The sequence below is a fragment of the Alternaria conjuncta genome (genome assembly GCF_024043145.1).
Source record: "Alternaria conjuncta strain BMP 0040 chromosome Unknown scaffold_14, whole genome shotgun sequence".
Lineage (NCBI taxonomy): Eukaryota > Fungi > Ascomycota > Dothideomycetes > Pleosporales > Pleosporaceae > Alternaria > Alternaria conjuncta.
In genome coordinates this window covers 496,032-514,020 of record NW_026250103.1, presented here as the reverse complement: position 1 = coordinate 514,020, position 17,989 = coordinate 496,032, and the positions used below count along the sequence as shown (strand labels likewise).

Below are 17,989 nucleotides of genomic sequence, written 5' to 3'. Positions count from 1 at the left end.
CAGGTGTGTTGTGCGTTAGTAGAAGTGTTGTAGGCACGTCACATCATGTCTCACATGAACATACGTGAGGGAGTGCTGCTCAAAATCAATCCCCAGGGTTACAAACGCGTAAGTCTCACCTCGTTTCGTCAACTATCAGATATCGTCGTCTTGTCTTCTTGTCTAAATCCACGCTAACCTAGAGAGAGAAAAAAACATTCTAGAGCCTACGTTAACGTTACTTTATCTACTTTGCAAGTTCTTGTTTCAACGTAGTCTGCAGACCTGTTCAGCGTTCTTGTATGAGGTAGATCCATATTAGTTCGCGGTCTAGCCGCCAATATCCTCTTTACACAAAATTGTCGGTGCGCGTTTCCATGTCAGGTCCTCGAAAGTGCGCGTGTTCACCTTCACTTCACCGTTTGCTCCAGGTAACCGCGCTTTGACAATTTTTGAACATCCATAACGGCCATTGCGACTCTGCGTCTTCTCTCCCGTAGCTCCAACATCGGAGCACACGGCGACTCAAGACTTCGTCAACACTCGGAACCACCTGGGCAAAATGTCGGAGGCTTTCGTACCTTGCAGCGACCTCCCCGGAGATCTTAGCAAATGGCTTGGTCCCGAGCAGATATCGCTGGAAGTCGGCTACGGCAGCGATAGCGAAATGTTCGACGCGCCGTTGAGACAACTACGCAACACGTCTGACTACTTCTTCGATCAGTGAGTCTACATCATCTGTTCTCTTATCACTTCACTTTGAAGACATCCAGCACAACATCACACAAGCCTCACCAAGCGAACTCTTACTGACATAATGTAGACTGGATGACTCATCCGAGTACTTCAGCCTCCCCGATGTATCACCGCGCAATTTTCGCATCTACCTGGGATTCCTCAAGACCGGTTACCTCAATCAACTCGATCCGGACGATACCACTGATCAGAGAATCTCTTTCGGTAGACTCATTCATGTCTTCATGTTCGCCAACGAATTAGGAATCATTTTGCTCCGAAATGCGGTTCTAGACGAATTCTTCCTGCGCATCTACGACGACCCGGACGATCTCCCGTACAAGTGTATCTTCAATATATACAAAGCTTCCACCCCAGCCTCTTCACTACGTCACCTCGCTGTCGATATCATAGTGAAGATCGGAAAGAAGGCGGATGTCAAAGAATGGATGCACGACCTGCCGAAACAGTTCTTGATGGACTGCTTGACTTCCGCAAGCGAAGATAGGATCGTACCCTTTCCCAAAAATCTTTCCGAAGATGACGTCATGGTCCGGCTAGAGGGAATGAGGAAGGCGATGTGTGAGGTGTTCCATGTCCACGATTCTGAGCCAGAGGCTGCAGAGGACGCAGAGGAGGAGGCTCAAGCTCAGAATGTGGACCCAGAGTTGCAAAAGACATTTGATGAGGAGCCCGCTGCGAGGATGGAGTATGTCATGGGGCCGTTGCCTATCAGAGAGAAGTAATGGGTACCCTTATGTCGCCCGTGTATCCTCCGGATGGCCCGGACTGTACTTTAGACTTGCTAGAGTACTCTGAATACCTAATGGATGCTCGAGCTTACTTCACAATAGTCATGTTGATAGCCAGCCTCCCTCATGATATAGGTGATTCCTATCATTCACACAACCCTTCCTGCTAGTCACATACGCCGCGCTGCCCCGAATTTCTTCACGAGACACCCAGTCGCGTTGCTTGACCGACGGAAACAATCGATTCTGAACGATGAAACAGGCGCTAATGCGGAAAATGCAGGCAACCTTTTTTTTCATGGCGAGTAGCACAGGTTTTTTGCGAGATAGCTTTCGAGAGTAAAAGGATCAAAGGTTGCGCAACCCGAGCCCATGGTTTGATTTGGCGTTCGCACGTCTGGATCATCCCACCCAGCGATCATGCATGTAGGATTCGCACGTGCGCGATACTCGAGACTTATCTCGGGTCTCCAAGGGAAAGTAATCATAAACACGCATCGCTAAGACAACACATTGGCGTGGCGCATGTTTGAAGCTGCGACTCTTGCTCGCGAAGAAAGCGCGCCCAAGTGCCGCTGCACGAGGCAGACATTTACCCTCTCACCGGACACCAGATAGCATCGCGCAACCCAGCGGATCATCAATCCGCGATCTACAACGCACACCTGCATCTCGCGTCCTCTATCCATGAACACATCATCGCAGAACGTCAGATGAGCCCGATAGCCGGTTGGTGGTAAGCGAGCATGCTTCGAGAAAGAGGAAGCGGGGCGCAGCACTGGAGGACCTCCTCGTATCTGCACGCCGTCTAGGAAGGAACCAGCGTGCATGTCTCAGCCTCACTTTGTGCCCCAGGCAGAACGAAGGAAAAACAGGCAGAGAGGTAGATTGACATGACACGTTGATCGTTTTGCCTACTCTTGCCTTGTTTTCGACTTGTAGGTTGTGAGGGGGTGGGGAAGTGTTCGTCGCGTCGCGTCGATGAACATCACCACAACGAACGCAAATACTAGAGAGAGCCAATCCATACTCCTAGTTGAGCAAAACCGAGCCTCTACATTAAGACTGAGACAGAACTCGAGACCGACAACTTCCGCCCCCGCCATCACGCGAAATCGCCGTTGTACATTCCCGAATACTGTCATAGCCCCAGCTTACCGATCGCTCCCCCTGTCCACCAGTCATCCACCCCCACGTGAGGAAACTAGGCTCGCACTGCAGGACAAGCGCGTGTCCGGTGAAGCGGTCCCTTGAAGTTCCTGGATTACTCTTCATTCCCGGATCGGTAGGCGTTGGGAAGGCTTCTATGCCTATGGCTGTGTCGTCGGGGTTCGTCTTGTCTTGGGGCAAAAGGGGTGCAGGGCCGTTGGTATGGGTGTGCGTTGCGGCCTAAATCTTGTCGGTGTGCCGGGGCTGTGAGTATGCGAAAGGGAGGAGTTGTGGCTGGAGGCTGTTTGGTAGGTCGTCGGACATGTCAAGATGGGAAGTGAATGGAGAAGAGTCAGCATGGGTATCGCGACAAGGAGGTATTGAGCTGGCAAGACAGAAACTGAAAGTATACTGTTCAAAGATGACGCGCTTTTGATACTCTACTACGGAAATCGTGAACGGCCGTAAAACGATGCTATGTGCTTGACGTATCCCCAAACGCCCAAACGGGTATCAACTATAACGACAGTCGTAGAATGCTGTGACCTTAGTATCCGAAACCTAATCCTTGCCATGTATATAATCCAAGTCCCTTTTGACATTTCATAGTGGTTCAGTCTTCTTCCGAGTCCACTTCGCTGTCCGTTCCAGCACTCCTGCGCGGCTTGCCATCGCCAATCTTCCATCCTGCAGCTTCTCTCGCAATGAGTCCTTCCTCAAGAAGATAGTGCTCGAGCCTCTGATCCCTGTGCCACGTAGCAGGGTCGAGCATATCCACGCGACTCTTGTGATCCTTCTCGAAGTGACGTCCAACATGTTCCATGCGCTCCTCCCAGGATGTAATACCATGGAAGGATCGCTCGCAGAACAAGCAGCTCGAATGTTGTGGCGCATCTCGTAGCTGTAGGTTGCAGCGCACTTGGTGTTCCGAAAGGTTCTCTTCGCAGACTGGGTAATCTTTCTGGGTGCGGCAGGACTTGTCTTTCGGAGCAGCGTGCATGCGGCGGAGATGCTGAGTGAATAGATCTTTGCGATTGAAGTCGTTATGGTATAATGTCTGTGGGTCGTTGGAATCGATCGATGGGGTACACAGATCGCAGCGCCAGTAGCCGAGCTTGATGTGCTGGGTGCTGACGTGCCTTTTCCACTCGTTCTTGGAAGAGAAGTTGGACGTGCAGCCATAGCCGGCGAGCGGACATGGGAAAGCTCGACGGTCTTCAGCCTGAATGCTCGAATCTGTGATCGCTTTCTGTGTCTTGGAGGACCGACGAGATTTCTTCTCTGATCTGACAGATTCCGTGGGACTTGGAGCAGGAGAGTCTCTACGGATCGGCTTGCGGCGCTTCGATGTGCGACCCGAGCTACCGCTTGACGTTGTAGACCTTCTTCGCTTAGACCTTGTCGGACTGTAGTCGGAGTCCGAAGCGGGTTCCTCAGGGAAGTCAACGGGCTCTACAGACTGGGCGTCTCGTACCGAGTGTCCAATACCAGAGTCTGCGTACCTCGTATAATCCGGAGTAGCTTCTTCTTTGACTTCACTGCGATGATGATCAGGGGTAGCTTCTTGTTTCATGACAACATCCTCCACATCTTCAGCCACTGCTTCCGGTACCGGAGGCTCGTACTCTAGCTCGCGAAGGCTGATGTTACGCTCTTCGGCGTGAGATTCGCAGGCGAATGCTCCGCCTTGAAGATACTCAGCTGCCGGGTATGAAACCGGAAGATGAGAGTAGTCCATCGGGCTTCCATATGGGATGCTATGGCACATGTATGGTGACCGAAGCTCGTCCTGGGTGTTTTGACTAGTGTTTCCAGAAGAAGTACGATCCGGTGATGCGTTGCGAAAGCAGTCTGCCGGAGGCCAGTGTTGCTCATATTGCTTCTCGTATCGACCGTCTGGGAACGGGATCTTTGCGTAAAGCATGCCTGGCGTAAGGGGGCTTTGCTCGTACAGGAAGCGTTGCATTGGCTGCATGCTGACAATGCCATTGTCGAAATCATCCAGGTAGCTCTCTTCTTCTATATGAAAACGCACTGCATGCTCTTTGCATGGTTGCATGTAGTTGGTGTATTCTGTCGCCCAGACGGGATAGCGCGGCTCGTCCATCGTCTCAATTTGTGGCAGGTCTCGGAACTGATGAGCGTCCATGGCTGATGCTCAGTCGTTGCACAGAACCGGGCAGGGGTAGCGATAGCGACTAAGTATCGTACGGCACTTAGAAGCCAAAGAGTATGGGGGAATGCGAGTGCCGTAGAAGTTCGACAGATACAAGATCTTCTGTTTGTAGAATCTTGCTGAGCAGGCGAAAACAGTCCTTCAAGTAGACGAGTGGTCAAGGTATTTCGATGTCGTAGTTCTGCCGGCCAGAAGTAACCCAAGTACAGGGACTGGGAAAGGAGGCAAAAGAGGCGGAGCGTCAAGTGGGGGGTGTGACAGACCAAGGCAGCAAAGCAGAAAAGCTAGTGTCAATTTGCACTGCCGTAATCTTTCGTACCGTCTTTCTGTCCCTCGATGCCATGCTCTACAGTGTTTTATGGTGTTTGAGCCGCAGAGCCGCATTGTCAGCCACCCAATGAGAGCCCTTGTGCCTTGGCAATATGTACTCCCCTGTTCTCAGCTTGACCGGTGGGCCGCAGTGCACAGTTGTCCAGCCACCACTGCGCTGTACGTGAACTCTAGCACCTACCACCGACGGGTAGGTTCAAGCCCCAGGATTAAGCCCCTAATCAAAAGCAATCTTGCTAGTAGTGGGCGGATCGCTACCCCATCGCGATGCGTCCAAGCCAACTTTTGTGCCAGAACTGCTTCCGCGGGCTGCACGTTCGCTAAGCTGTGGAAAGGACGAAGCGAGACCATGTGGACGTGAGCTGTGAGGATGCTAATCGCGGACCCACCAGTTTGAGCGTTGGGGGCCAAAACAAATAAGGAGATGAACGACAAAATGCAAAGATCCAAAGAACGAATCACGTACCTTTGAGTATCGCTGTTTCCGTTAGGAGGCCGGACAGAAAAACCAGTAGTAAGTTGCTGTTGTGCTACCGCACCTGCGCCAGGGACGTGATTGTTCCGACAGCTGCCGCGCAACCGGAACGCTGATGAAAGGCCCAGGTCCCGATCAAGAGCAGAAAGCCGTCGTCGGTCGGATGGTGCAGTATCACAGACTCTCATTGGAAGTCGCTGCATAGTGGCTCACCAGCTGGGGCGCATTTGGCTCAGGACACTCGATTTAGGCATCAAGATAGGGCGAAGCATGGTTTCCCTGTCGAAGCAGTTGTCGTACGTTGCTGGAAGGCAGCATCATGGCACTAATGATGATGCTATCATGCCATGAGTGGCAGTAGAGATAGCGAGCGGATGCGCCTGGGCTGTTTCGACGGCTGTATGCACCCTCCAGTCCATTCGTGTTGTCGCCTCACGGCTCAGGCATCAAGCTCGATCCGCAAAGGGGTTTAGTCGGCTAGAGCTCCCAGTGTCTTGGGCTTTCCGGGCGCATTTGGGGGCGGTGCGTCCCGTGTCTCTGGTGATGGAGACCGGCGAGTGGTGGCGGGGAACTGTGGGTGGATTAGAAGGACTCGACGCTTGTGCGCCGTCGCAAATCGAGAACAGCCCACTCGGATGACTTTGCGCTGCCCCTGCGTCGGCGCGGGGGTGAGACGACGTGACTATCTTCACAGCATGTTTGCTGTCAAAGTGTCAAAACATTGTCCGGCGGCTCTGCGCAGGGATTGAAAGATGTTCGAGAGTCTGGAAATAGCGAGACGCAGGAGAAGCACCGCTCTTGGCACGGTATCCCCGCACATGGCTTGCCAGCCACATGGCCATGGCTGACCGCAAAGGCCGTACGAATGGGATAAGATGATGGTCATAGAAATTCGCTATCTCGTGCCGGTCGTCTGTATCGGGGGTCTTTGCGCAAAGTCAACGCGGGATACTAGCTTTGTGGGCCCTTTCTAGATATCTATGAACGCCATGGCGGTGCTATGGCCAGCAACTGATGCTCTGTGTCGGCATCATGCTCCAAGTTTGGCAACAAGGCGGTCTTCAATACCCTCCAATATCCATCGATGCTCTAGCACCTCCAGATTCTCGGCTTCGTTGAGAAACAGCTTATCTGGATCCTGCTCAGGACCCATCATGCCGCCCGCGCCTGGGTTGGCCATGGCCATCTGCTGAGAGACTTGGTTGGCAGCTTTAAATAATACTGTTAGCTTGACTGACTTGACCTGAGTAGGCAAATGCTCTTCCCGACATACCATTGTTGTTTCCCAGAATGAAGTTATAGACGGGCTGGAGCCCGAACAAAGTCAGGAAATACCATGACAAACTAGACACCCATCTGACGTCCAGGTCACGCGTGCCAACTCCAGATTGCAACATAGACTTGAATTGTGGGGTCAACGGGAAGGGTAGTTTCACTGTGCATATCGGTTAGCAACAGATCAGATTTGCTTTTACAGCTCGGGAGCAGCCGAATGTCGAAATATGCCGACCAAACGCGCCAACTTGTCGCAAGCATCATTCCGACGCACACAAGAGACCAGCCACTCGCTTCGCCGTAGAAGATAGCGCATGTACGAACTGCTTCAGAGCTAGGCAAAGCGAAAGGCCACGCAACATGTACTCCGGCATCGACATCCGACGAACGAACACGGGAAGACTCAGGCTCGCTCGGTTCCATGTGAAACTCGGTCCTGTCGTTTGAAGGATTTCGGGATGCAAGAATACTCATGATCGCGAGCCGCTTTCCCTTAGGGTGCAGGAGTATTTATAGAAAGGCAGACTTACTGATAACGAAGCCAGAGAAGAAGGCATTGATCCATCCCATGATCAGAGTCTGTGGGATCATCATCGTCATCTGCCCCTTCATCATGCCCATCATGCCCTCCATCGCCGCAGGATCGCTCATAGGATTCGGCCTGGGTTTCCCCCTCAGCTCCGGCTCAGCCAAAAACTTTCCTTCCTGGTAGGCCTGCACCATGTACGCTTTGCGGGTCGCAAAGGACCCGGGCGAGAGGACCTGGGCATTCGTGCGCAGGTTGACGCCGCGCACGAGGGAGCGCTGTTGCCGGATCTTGGCGAGGTCGTGTTTCTTCGGGGTCGACTGGAGGAGTGTCATTGCGTAGTGGCGGAGGATGCCTGTCAAGACCTGGATGTATGTTAGCATCTTGTATATTCACAAGAATTGAATGCACTGTACCATGACCACCGTAATGGGGAGCAGAATCCACCAACTGTAGAATTATCAGCCATCTTCGTCATGTACCCGCAAACACCAGAACGTACAACAGGGCGGGATCCCGATGGATCGTCTGAACTACAGGCTGTCCCATGGTGCCGGTAGTAGAGAGAGATGCGCGGGGTGCGGAGGGGGTGTGGGAGGTGAAGGTCGGTGGTGGTGGTTGTTGCTCGACGATGATAGCTCGCCGCTGAGGCTCCGGCGGGATGTTGTGAGACCAGGGTCCGCGCTTTGCGCTTATGGAAAGGTGTCCAAAGCTACATCACCAACGCGCAACGAGCCCCAGGCTTCACGACTACCTCTGCTCTTGTTGTGATTACAGGAACTATACAATCACAACTTCACGATGTCGGCAACACAGAAAATCGCAGTCCACTCCCTCGCCGGTATGCTTCCGTTCCCGTCACTACAACCATCTACGCATTCGCCTACAGACCATATCTAATACTCACGATCAGACCTCAAGAACACAACCGACGACGCCCTCCCCAACTACCTCAACAGCCTCAAGTTCAAGCAGATCCACACACAGACCGATGTGCGGTTAGTCCTCGGCTACACGGCCGTCACCATCGCCGGCGCACTCTTCTACTACGACTGGAAGTTCGGCTGGGAGGCCAGCAAGCCCTACACACTGCCTGCTGTCGTCGCATACTTTCTGTTGAACACCGCATTCAGCTATTGGCTATGGTTCGTGGAGAAGGGTGTAGTATATGAGGGAGAGGGCAAAACAGGCAGGGTATGTTCACATGCCCCATTTCCGTACCTATGTGTTAGACAATACTGACAACATCAAGGTGAGGATATCCTCCTCCACAAAGAAGCACATCCCAATTTACGAGTGCGACGTCGTCTTCATACCCGCCCCTTACGCCTCGAATCCCAAACAGACAATCCACATCCGCGCGCCCCTGACCCGGTGGTTTACTTCGGATGGCTACTTTGTCGCGAAACCCTTCCAGCAATGGCTCGCTTCTGAAGTGCCGGTGATCGGCGCTGCGGACCCCAACAACGTGGTAGAGGAGATCGGTCGCGGAAGTGCGGGCATGGACCAGACGATGAACCTGAACAGCTCGAATGCGGTGGACATCTTGCAGCAGCTCAAAGCAAGTGGTGCCAAGTTCGCGAGTGGCGATGCGCAGAGGAGGCGGTAGAGAATCACATAACGATGGCTAGGGCTCAGGAAGAAAGGAGACTGGCGTTCAGGTGTCGACAGTTTTACATGGACCATCTTGCTTACAAGGAACGGCAAAAGCGTCACAATGGTTTGGCGGGGCATTGGAAAGGCCTTTCTTTGCTGCGAACGACATATTCGCTATCTAGGAATACTATGCAGTGGCTAAGCTATGTTAAACGCCAACAAATGCCCATGAAGCCGACCTCTTGGTCGTTTCCTACTATCCAATCTGGCCCTCCTACATGGCCCAATTTATGACATCTCCTGCTCAAGCATGGGCAGTACCTCAAGCTCCCTCTGGATAATTCTCTCAAACTCCTCCCTGTCTATGCCCGATGCTCTCGCCAACCGGAACAGGCTCTTGATATCCGTGCTGATATGTTGCTTGATCGCAAGCTCGGCCTGGCTATAGTTCTCTGCCTTTCGCTCTAGCCTCTCGACCGAGTTAGTCGATGCCGAAGAAGAAGGCCGGGGGTGGCTCAGGGCGTTTGCGGTAGCGCCTTGGTCCTGCTCAATGGACTCGAGATGTACCGCGCTGTCGTTGCCGTGAACGCCGCTGCCGTTTAGGAGACCGCTTGTGTATGCCGGTGGCATCGATGAGTCGTAGCCGTTCGGGCCCAGGTTCGTGGTGTCGAGGGGCTCGGTCTGCGGTTCGCGCGTGTAGCTGAGAGCGTTGCCATTGAGTGTCGACTCGCCAGCTGCGGGCTCCTCTTCGTCTGGGTCGTGCGCATCGAGCGCTGGCTGCACTTCCGACGCGTAGCGCTCGAAGTACTCGAGCTCTGACTGCGACGGTCCGATCTGCGTCCGGCCGCTGGTTCCTGGCGCCGGGGATCGCCTAGGCTGTGGTGTTCGCCCGGGCGTCTGGTCGTATGCAGCCCAGTAAGACCCGTCGTCCTCTTCTTCTGCTTCCTCCGCAGCGGGTGCGGGTTGGACCACGGCTTGGTACGGTGCGACGCCGTTGCTCTTGACCGACACAGACTTTCGCCTGAAGCCAGCCTCGTCAGCAGTGGGAACGTTCTCGAACCACTCGGTGCCGTCGTCAACGTCTTCTGTTCCTCTCAGCTCAGCCAGTAGCCAGCGGCTTCCGCCTTCTCCACCAGTGCACCAGAGGTATGTTGGGATGATTCCATATTCACCCAGTATCAACTTGGCGTGTAGGGTCTCGGGGTCTGATCGTCGGTATAGTATCTGATCTGGTTCCTCCACTTCGATCTCCCCAGAAGCTGGGTGGGGTTCGACATTTATCTTCTCGATGATTTGCGGCAGTCGTGACGCGATGTCTCGGTCCCAGCACAACAGCGACAACCACTCGTTGGAAGACAGAAGCTGTACACGTTGGCGGAGGATAGGCGATAGGAGGGGTAGAAGACCCGGAGGTACGTCTTTGGAAGCATTTGCTGTCGACAGACAGGCCAGCAGTGGTGGGAGCAGTTCCCTGGAATCGGGCCGTAAGATGGTTTCGTTGAGCCCAGGCATGGTAGCGGTGTGAAAAGGTAAGTTCGGTATGGTGTGAAAGGTTAATCGCGCTGATTATACCCGCTCGAGAATACAAGGCGCGTATAGTATCTGGGACTGCGATCGTAGAGTCGATTGCTCCTAAGCAAGACGCCGTAATAGACAAGCCTAGGACGTTTCGTAGGCTTTGTGCTTTTCGCGTCTTTATTGTTTTGCAGAAGCCCGTACACTTCAGGCGTTTGCCGCTAGCACAGTACTATTAGGTGTTGTGCAACGCTCCAATGCTCTGTGGTGCTGTTCGTGCTGCGTGTAGGGTGCGGGCTCCGTCTGGTGATGCTATCACATGCGAATGTGGCCAGTGACGCGCAGAAATTCGCTGACGCAGATGCGGGGAAGAGAGCAAGCGACGATTGGCAGACTGCAGGATGGGAGTGAAAAAGGAAGAGGAAGAAGAAGCGCTCTGAGGCACATCTCGTTCCATTTTCGCGTCCAGCGGTGCTGCAGAAAGAGTGGATGCTGCTGTTGTTAGCCTCCGCTCCACCGAAGGGTGACTGCCGTTAGACACACCGGTTGCGCTTGCCCGCACGCCTGGATCGCGACCATGGAAATGGTTAGCCCATCTCCGAGCCTCATCAATCAGACACACTCTACATCCCATACCCCGATGCGCCCAGAGCTCGCGGACTTTCCTCGACAAAGATTTCAAGGCTCGCAAGAAATTATTCCGTCGGCTTGAGGGTGCTTTTGCTGTTCCTGACCTCACCATTGCGAGGTAGGGTAAGTAGACATCTGCAGTACATGTTCGGTACACCCAACCTGCACAAGCACTTCAATACCAGGTACGCTCTATCTCACGATGGCATCAAAAGCCCGTGGGAGAGGCCTGCAGTGACGTCAGCTTTTGCGATCGCCCGCCCTGGATCGACACAACATCTGCACAAGACCCTCCTTCCGGGTACCTTACATGTTCCGGTAGTAGTACTCGAAAAGCTGTTGCGACATCCATAGCCTGGCTCGGATCTTCTGCCTGCGGCTGCGTCTCACCTGGCGCCGGCATGCCAACTCGCCTGCTATTTGAGCAATCTCGCGATGAGGACTATATGCATAGCCCGCTAGATCAAGCGGCGCGTTTCATGGCCACTGAAATCAGACCATTGCTGTCACTCGTGGCTTCGGCGTCTACCATAGTATGCGGCACTCGCAGCTATATATCACAACCTATGAGTGCGGCGCACTATACATGTATCGTTTCCAGGCGAAGCGATCCTGCCATTTCCGCCATACTACTCGCCCGCAGCAACATGACAGCATGGTTCTCGAGACCTAGCCTAGATCAAGGTAGTGTACGCTGAAGACAGCAGGTCGATGTGCTCCTTCGCCATATTCCCGTGAGCCCCACAACAGCCCGGGAGACCATCCGGCTTCGCTCATAATCCAAAACTGGGGCCAGCCACTACCTTATCCGCTTGCGACGTGGCTAGGAAAGCTTCATCTCTAGGCGTGGCTGAATCGCTGATCATGCAAGGCAGTCCATGCTACTATATGCCGTCACATCGCGACATTCGCAAATCAGCGACGTGAACAGCAGCGCAACCTCGTCTGTGTTGTCCATCGCACGCGTCTGATTACTAGCAGGCTTGCTATGTCGCTGGTATGCTCTCCAGAAGAGCAGTTCTAGGCTTGGCCTGCCTTTATATAGCATCAGCGTTCGGCTGCTAAACAGCTAAGCGCCAGCCTACGCGGGCGCACAACAAAGGCCGCTGCATGTTTCGCACCTCGAGCGCGGTTTGGAGTGACCGCCTCAGTAGATTTTGATGACAGGAGTTACTACAAGCATCACGCATAGCAGGTTGAATTCGCCATGAGGATATCATCTTGAAGCATAGCCACCCGCTCGCCCCATGTTCAGCCCCCTGCTCCCGCTTCTGTATAGCAACTGAGGCTGTGCCGTTTGTATCAAGCCTGCCAAGAGCGTGTCACGCATCTGCAAATCTGCCTCGAGACGCCAGTCAAGCTCACAGCTACGGTCGCGCCGTCGCGCTTGTTTTCGGTCGTTCTGCCTCTTTCTCACGACCTCATAGACATCTGGACTGCCTGCGCCCACACTGTTTCGAGACGGCGAACTTCTGCTTGGCGTGCATCGCTCTACCCCGGTCTTACCATTCTGGAGATCTTGGGGGGAATCAGCCTTGACCGGTGCCTCGACTTTCGCTCGTTGCTGCCGCTGGCTCCACCGTCGACGTCGAATTCCACTCTGTTTCTACCAACCATCCGCGCACTTTACGCCGCTTCTCTGTTGTTCGCGCGCGCCGTTTCCCGATTTCGCTCGCGACCCACCCTGAAGCTGTCAACATCGTAGAGTGCCGGCACTGCCTCTAGCCTCAACGGCTCCAAACTTCCGTCCTGTGCGAGGCAGATCGCCATCCAGCTTCAAGCTACAGCAGCCTGTCCTCTTTCGCTTTCAGCCGCACTGCGATATTTCTCTCCCTCGTTCCGCCATCCCACCAACCTATCTGGGTAACTGGACGCGCTGCGACACTTTCCCCTCATCTGGTTTTCTGACTTTCGCAATATTCAACATCAGTAACCTTCAGGCAGCACTATGCCGCCCTAAGCAACGCTGGCTACAGTCACGTTACCCTCCACACCACCTGCCCGTCGCAACCATTTGTTAATCGTCGCGACCTAATCTACTATCGACTCCACTTTCAGGTTGTTCCTTACAGCCAAAGTAATCATGCAAGCAGTCGATACGCATACACAGCCCTACCAGGACCCTCGGCGTCAGCCACGCCACCCTCAGGATGTGCAGACTAGCGGCTATCAACTTGCGCCTACTGGCGGCAACTTCCTAATGCCAGACGCGCAAGGCACATTCACGTACTCTGCAGAGCCGACATCCATGGTTTACGATGGGTCCATGGTATCGCTTCCCTCATCCAGCACCCCTGGGCAGGAATCCATCTTCACTCCTAACGTTGGATCCTCTCTCGACTCCTCATTACATCCGGACATGTCATATCCACCACCGAATGCCTACAATCAAGTTCAAAACTACGGTCTTTCTCCGGGATCCTACTACGGAAACGGACAGAACATCTCGCCCTCGCATTCAGTTGAGCATTTTAGCCCAGAAACAGGTTACATGAGCGATCCCAGTCACCACGATCTCAGCGCTTATGCAACACCGAACTTCAATGGACACGTTCTCGATGAATTCTCTGGCCTGACTTTTGCCGATAACGGTTCGGCCAGTAACTTTCCGGCATTCCAAGAGCATGTTGACATGTCAGCCTTGACCTCAGGAACGCTGAACACGTACAACGCTCAGCCAAGCAACCACCTCAGTAACACTTCGTTAAACCCGCACCATCAATTAATGTCGCCCAGTGCGACGAACAATTCCAGTCCGGCACTAGGCGATGAGAGCTCAGCCTTCCCCTCTATGCAGTACAACGGGAACATGTCGACGCCGCCAAACCAGGCGAATCATCTACCGCATACAACACCTATCAAGCAAACACACAGTCCAGCTTTAACGAATAGTCCCGGAAACATGTCAATGGCAAACCCAAGGCCCCTCACGCGACATTTGACGAGTCCCATTGTACGTGTGGAGAACTATAGCAGAGAAGATTCGCCTTCGCGTTCCGACAATAGCCTGCCTGTCAGCAAGCACAGCTATGGCAGTCGTCATTCCGGTAATCATCTATCACCGTATGCGCATAACGGTGACTCGGATAGTGAAGCGGAGCCTCACGAGAACGTGCATTCGCGACCAGGAGTCCGTGGACCCGATCGCAACGAGGACGGGTCCTGGCTCACGACAGGACAGTCGGGGCAGAACGGTATCAACCCTGACGAGCGCCGTCGGATGGGTGACGCATGGATCCCCAGCATAGAGGAAATTGCAGAGCAACGCTCGAAGGATGAGAAGAAGCTTGAAGTGCAGGAGTGGCTCACTAAGAGTGAGGTCGGAAGCGAGGCAGGCGATGTAGGGCCTTCGAACAATCTACTCAAGCCCATCACGGGTCGTCGTCGAGCGAAGAGTCACAACGACATTCAACGCCGGGTTCTCCCAGATAGCTTCGGTCTGGGTGTGCGTACCAATTTCGACCGTATAGATGATTCGGGCATACCTGGACCTGGGGTGTACATTGACGAACGAAGCGATTACGGGGACTACGATTACGACGATGACGAGTCGGCAGAACCTGAATCCCCACCCGCTGCGATCGATATCAACGCAAGCCATATAGAGAACTCGTACTTTCCTCCCACACAAGAACTTATACCAAAGGATGGTACTGCTGTCAAGCCATGGGTAGATGGACCGTTGCAGCCACACCCGCCAAACCCATCGGCTCGATATCAGCCGCCCACATCCAATGCTGCGATGATGCGCTTCTTGGTGCGAGCGAAGGACGTTGAACAAGCTTCACTTGCGGCAACCGTTGGCTCACGCCGTCTCAGCGAGTCTGATATTGGTAGCATACGTGCAGCTCCCGGTGTTATCAAAGTCATCGAACCCGAGCCAAGAAAGAGCAAGGAGCGACAACGGCGGCCCAGCTTCTTGGAAAACATTCTACCCAAACGTACACCAAGCAATATACTCAAGCGCAAGGGCAGTATACCAGTGCAGCAGTCTGATGCAGCCTCGGACAAGTCCAAGGAGCCCATCATTGAGAAGCCGAAACGTATAGGTAGTTGGGGTCGTCCAAAATCTCCTCGAGTTGATACAAACCTAAGCAGTCATAGCAAGGACGGGGGACAACTTAGTTCAGTAGGTCTGTCTGCGGCAGCGGGCCCGTGGTACAAAGGTCCCAAAAATGCCATCAGACGTACTCGAAGCAGGAGCGATATCGGAAGAGGTAGATCGCCTGGGCTGGCTGAGCTGATGACGCAGCACGGAGGTCCACCGATGCCTATGTTAGCTTCACCGCTCGCGGACACAGAGGCCACGAAGCCTTCCGCACAGCCAAGTCCAGCTGGAGACGATGATGAAGATGACCAAGACCCCGTTAGTATGGATCTCACGGTCCGCACCGATCCCATTGTCCCAACGTACGACGGCTTCAGAAGTCATGCTAGACAACTGAACCCACGCCTGGCTGATTTCATGGTTGAGCGTATCACCCAGGAGCAAATGCGCAGATACAAGAGGTTATTGGAGTTCAAGGTCAAGCATCTCAATGCCGTACAGCATAAGAATTGTGCCTCTGCAAAGTTTTGTACTGACCTCGGTGGTGAGGCGAAGCAACTCCCTCCGAAAGCCGGTGCCAAGGATGCCGAAACTCCTTTCATCGGTTTCCAGGTCACTGCACCTGGTTCTTCCGACGACGATGGCGAGCCCCCGCTAGAAGGTAATGTGGCTCCTGCCGCGTTCCCATCAGGTGTACCTCTTCCCCCTGTCAAACGCCTACCAGCCGAGTTCGAATGCACGTTGTGTTTCAAGGTCAAAAAGTTCTACAAGCCATCCGATTGGACCAAACATGTGCACGAAGACGTACAGCCTTTCACGTGCACCTTCCCCAATTGCGGGGAACCCAAATCGTTCAAGCGCAAGGCGGACTGGGTTAGACATGAGAACGAGCGACACCGTCAGCTAGAGAACTGGACATGTCAGATTGCAGACTGCAACCATACCTGCTATCGCAAGGACAACTTCGTGCAGCATCTCGTTCGTGAGCACAAGATAGCTGAGCCACGGCAACGTACCCGAGCCGCTCACAAAGACGCGACCGCAACTGGTGACCAGGGTAAGATGGGCAAGTCTTTTTGTTTGAGATCTCGCTAACGCAAACCAGATGACATTTGGGCCATTGTCGAAAGATGTCGTCGCGACACGACTAAGCAACCCAAGGACGAGCCATGCCGGTTTTGTGGCAACATCTGTACGAGCTGGAAGAAATTGACTGTTCACTTGGCAAAACACATGGAGCAGCTCAGCATGCCCATTCTTACGCTTGTGGACCAGAAGCAGCTCAACGCGGACAGCATCATTAGCCCCGTGGTAGAGCTGCCCGAAAGCCGCAAGCTCTCGATTACTCCGGGCCGCTCGCCACTAGACAACCCGTCGCGGTACAATCCTAATGCCGCATATGCACCTGGTATCGACCCTCATAGTCTTTATCCTCAGGAAACGAAATCCCAGGCAGGATCTACGCCGATGCAAACCTACCCCCCACCGCAAATGGCACCGCCACCGACTCAGACTAGCGGCTATGCGAACTATGTGGCAAACAATGCCACAAATTTCACGAATCAGACCTACCCAGGCCTCCAGGTCCCTCGGAAGCCACACAATGGCTATACGAACGGGCTGCAAATTCCTAATCAGCCATACCAGAATGGGAATATGCAGAATGGGGTGCAACAGTATGGCATGAATCCTGTTAATACCGTTCAACAACAGCAATCGCTGTACACGGACTCTCCAGTCGACGCTACGACTACACCTTTTCCTTCCTACTACACCCAAGAGCCGCAGGGCTTGACGACTGAGATGCCGAATATGGGTTACGATACCAACAACGCTATGTCTTACCAGCAAGGCAGCACTTACCCTGCGATGTCATATCTGACGGCACAACACAACTATCAATACCAACATCAGCAATAGACGGGGATGGATTATGGGAGGGGTTTCGATCGACACGCCCATAGGATAGGCGTAGGATCTGATTCTGTTTTGGCTCACGTTGATTTCATACGATATCCACTCTTGCACAGCGGAAGAGGTTTTCATGTTTACGAGGCGAATTTGGTTTAGACGCGTTACGATACCTACTGTCGCTTCGGATTCGAATTGGATCGACTACATTGTCGCATCTGATGGTGCAATAGGCATGCATGGTATTATAGACATCGACGCGTTAATTGCATCAATTTCTCAATGCCACAATTTTCCATACTTTCTTGTCCGCTCCATGCGATATAGTACCATTTGTGAGATACATCGTAGACTGGAAGCTGCGACCCACTTAAAGCCCCTAGGTACCTTCCACTCCACAAGGGCGTGATTGCACGACATCCATCGCCAGCGCCAGTAAAACTCCTTTGCGCAAGTGCAAAGCCTGACTTATTTTCAAACTTCCAGCCCCCGCGCCCTGTCATACACACATCAGCGCGGCGTGCTAAATCGATCGCGCCGCCGGGGAGGAACCCGGTCGGAAGCTGTGATTGGCTGCATGCGTCTCCCACGCACATGAAGGACTCTCGACACAGCCACCCGCAACTTGGAGTCCTCCATCTGCAATTCGGTGAACGGCTCGCTAGGTGCATCCCCAGCACGAATGAGCTGTCAGAAAGAGAAAGAGGGCAAAGAGGGCACCGGTCGCCTTCCTGGTAGCGCCCCTGCGCGAGGAGGACTGGGAGGCCGCCCACATGCGGCGCACCCTCGCCATCGCGATCACAGGCATACAACTGCGATAACCACTGCGTGTGGGAAGAAACCGTGACGACATACTACAGTCCCCTTTTTACCCATCTCGAATCGAAGTCCT

General features: G+C 53.6%; 6 protein-coding genes across 6 annotated transcripts; 3 read left to right on the top strand and 3 right to left on the bottom strand.

The window, feature by feature from the left end:
• Positions 1–541: 541 nt before the first annotated feature.
• J4E85_008789 (uncharacterized protein) lies at positions 542–1,460 on the top strand (the record flags this gene model as incomplete). Its single annotated transcript, XM_051473013.1, has 2 exons — positions 542–702; positions 803–1,460. The coding sequence occupies 2 exons, from the start codon at positions 542–544 to the stop codon at positions 1,458–1,460; spliced, it is 819 nt and encodes a 272-aa protein (XP_051323233.1).
• A 1,768-nt stretch (positions 1,461–3,228) lies between these two features.
• On the bottom strand, positions 3,229–4,764 carry J4E85_008788 (uncharacterized protein; the record flags this gene model as incomplete). Its single annotated transcript, XM_051473012.1, has 1 exon — positions 3,229–4,764. One exon carries the CDS (start codon positions 4,762–4,764, stop codon positions 3,229–3,231), a length of 1,536 nt encoding a protein of 511 aa, XP_051323232.1.
• A 1,862-nt stretch (positions 4,765–6,626) lies between these two features.
• Positions 6,627–7,946, bottom strand: J4E85_008787 (uncharacterized protein; the record flags this gene model as incomplete). The annotated part of the gene is made up of 5 exons (XM_051473011.1): positions 6,627–6,805; positions 6,870–7,031; positions 7,402–7,762; positions 7,814–7,847; positions 7,900–7,946. The coding sequence occupies 5 exons, from the start codon at positions 7,944–7,946 to the stop codon at positions 6,627–6,629; spliced, it is 783 nt and encodes a 260-aa protein (XP_051323231.1).
• Positions 7,947–8,198: 252 nt separating this feature from the next.
• J4E85_008786 (uncharacterized protein) lies at positions 8,199–9,006 on the top strand (the record flags this gene model as incomplete). Its single annotated transcript, XM_051473010.1, has 3 exons — positions 8,199–8,238; positions 8,311–8,591; positions 8,650–9,006. The coding sequence occupies 3 exons, from the start codon at positions 8,199–8,201 to the stop codon at positions 9,004–9,006; spliced, it is 678 nt and encodes a 225-aa protein (XP_051323230.1).
• Positions 9,007–9,281: 275 nt separating this feature from the next.
• On the bottom strand, positions 9,282–10,505 carry J4E85_008785 (uncharacterized protein; the record flags this gene model as incomplete). Its single annotated transcript, XM_051473009.1, has 1 exon — positions 9,282–10,505. The coding sequence occupies one exon, from the start codon at positions 10,503–10,505 to the stop codon at positions 9,282–9,284; it is 1,224 nt and encodes a 407-aa protein (XP_051323229.1).
• Positions 10,506–13,221: 2,716 nt separating this feature from the next.
• On the top strand, positions 13,222–17,106 carry J4E85_008784 (uncharacterized protein; the record flags this gene model as incomplete). The annotated part of the gene is made up of 2 exons (XM_051473008.1): positions 13,222–16,243; positions 16,292–17,106. 2 exons carry the CDS (start codon positions 13,222–13,224, stop codon positions 17,104–17,106), a joined length of 3,837 nt encoding a protein of 1,278 aa, XP_051323228.1.
• Between the last annotated feature and the right edge of the window lie 883 nt (positions 17,107–17,989).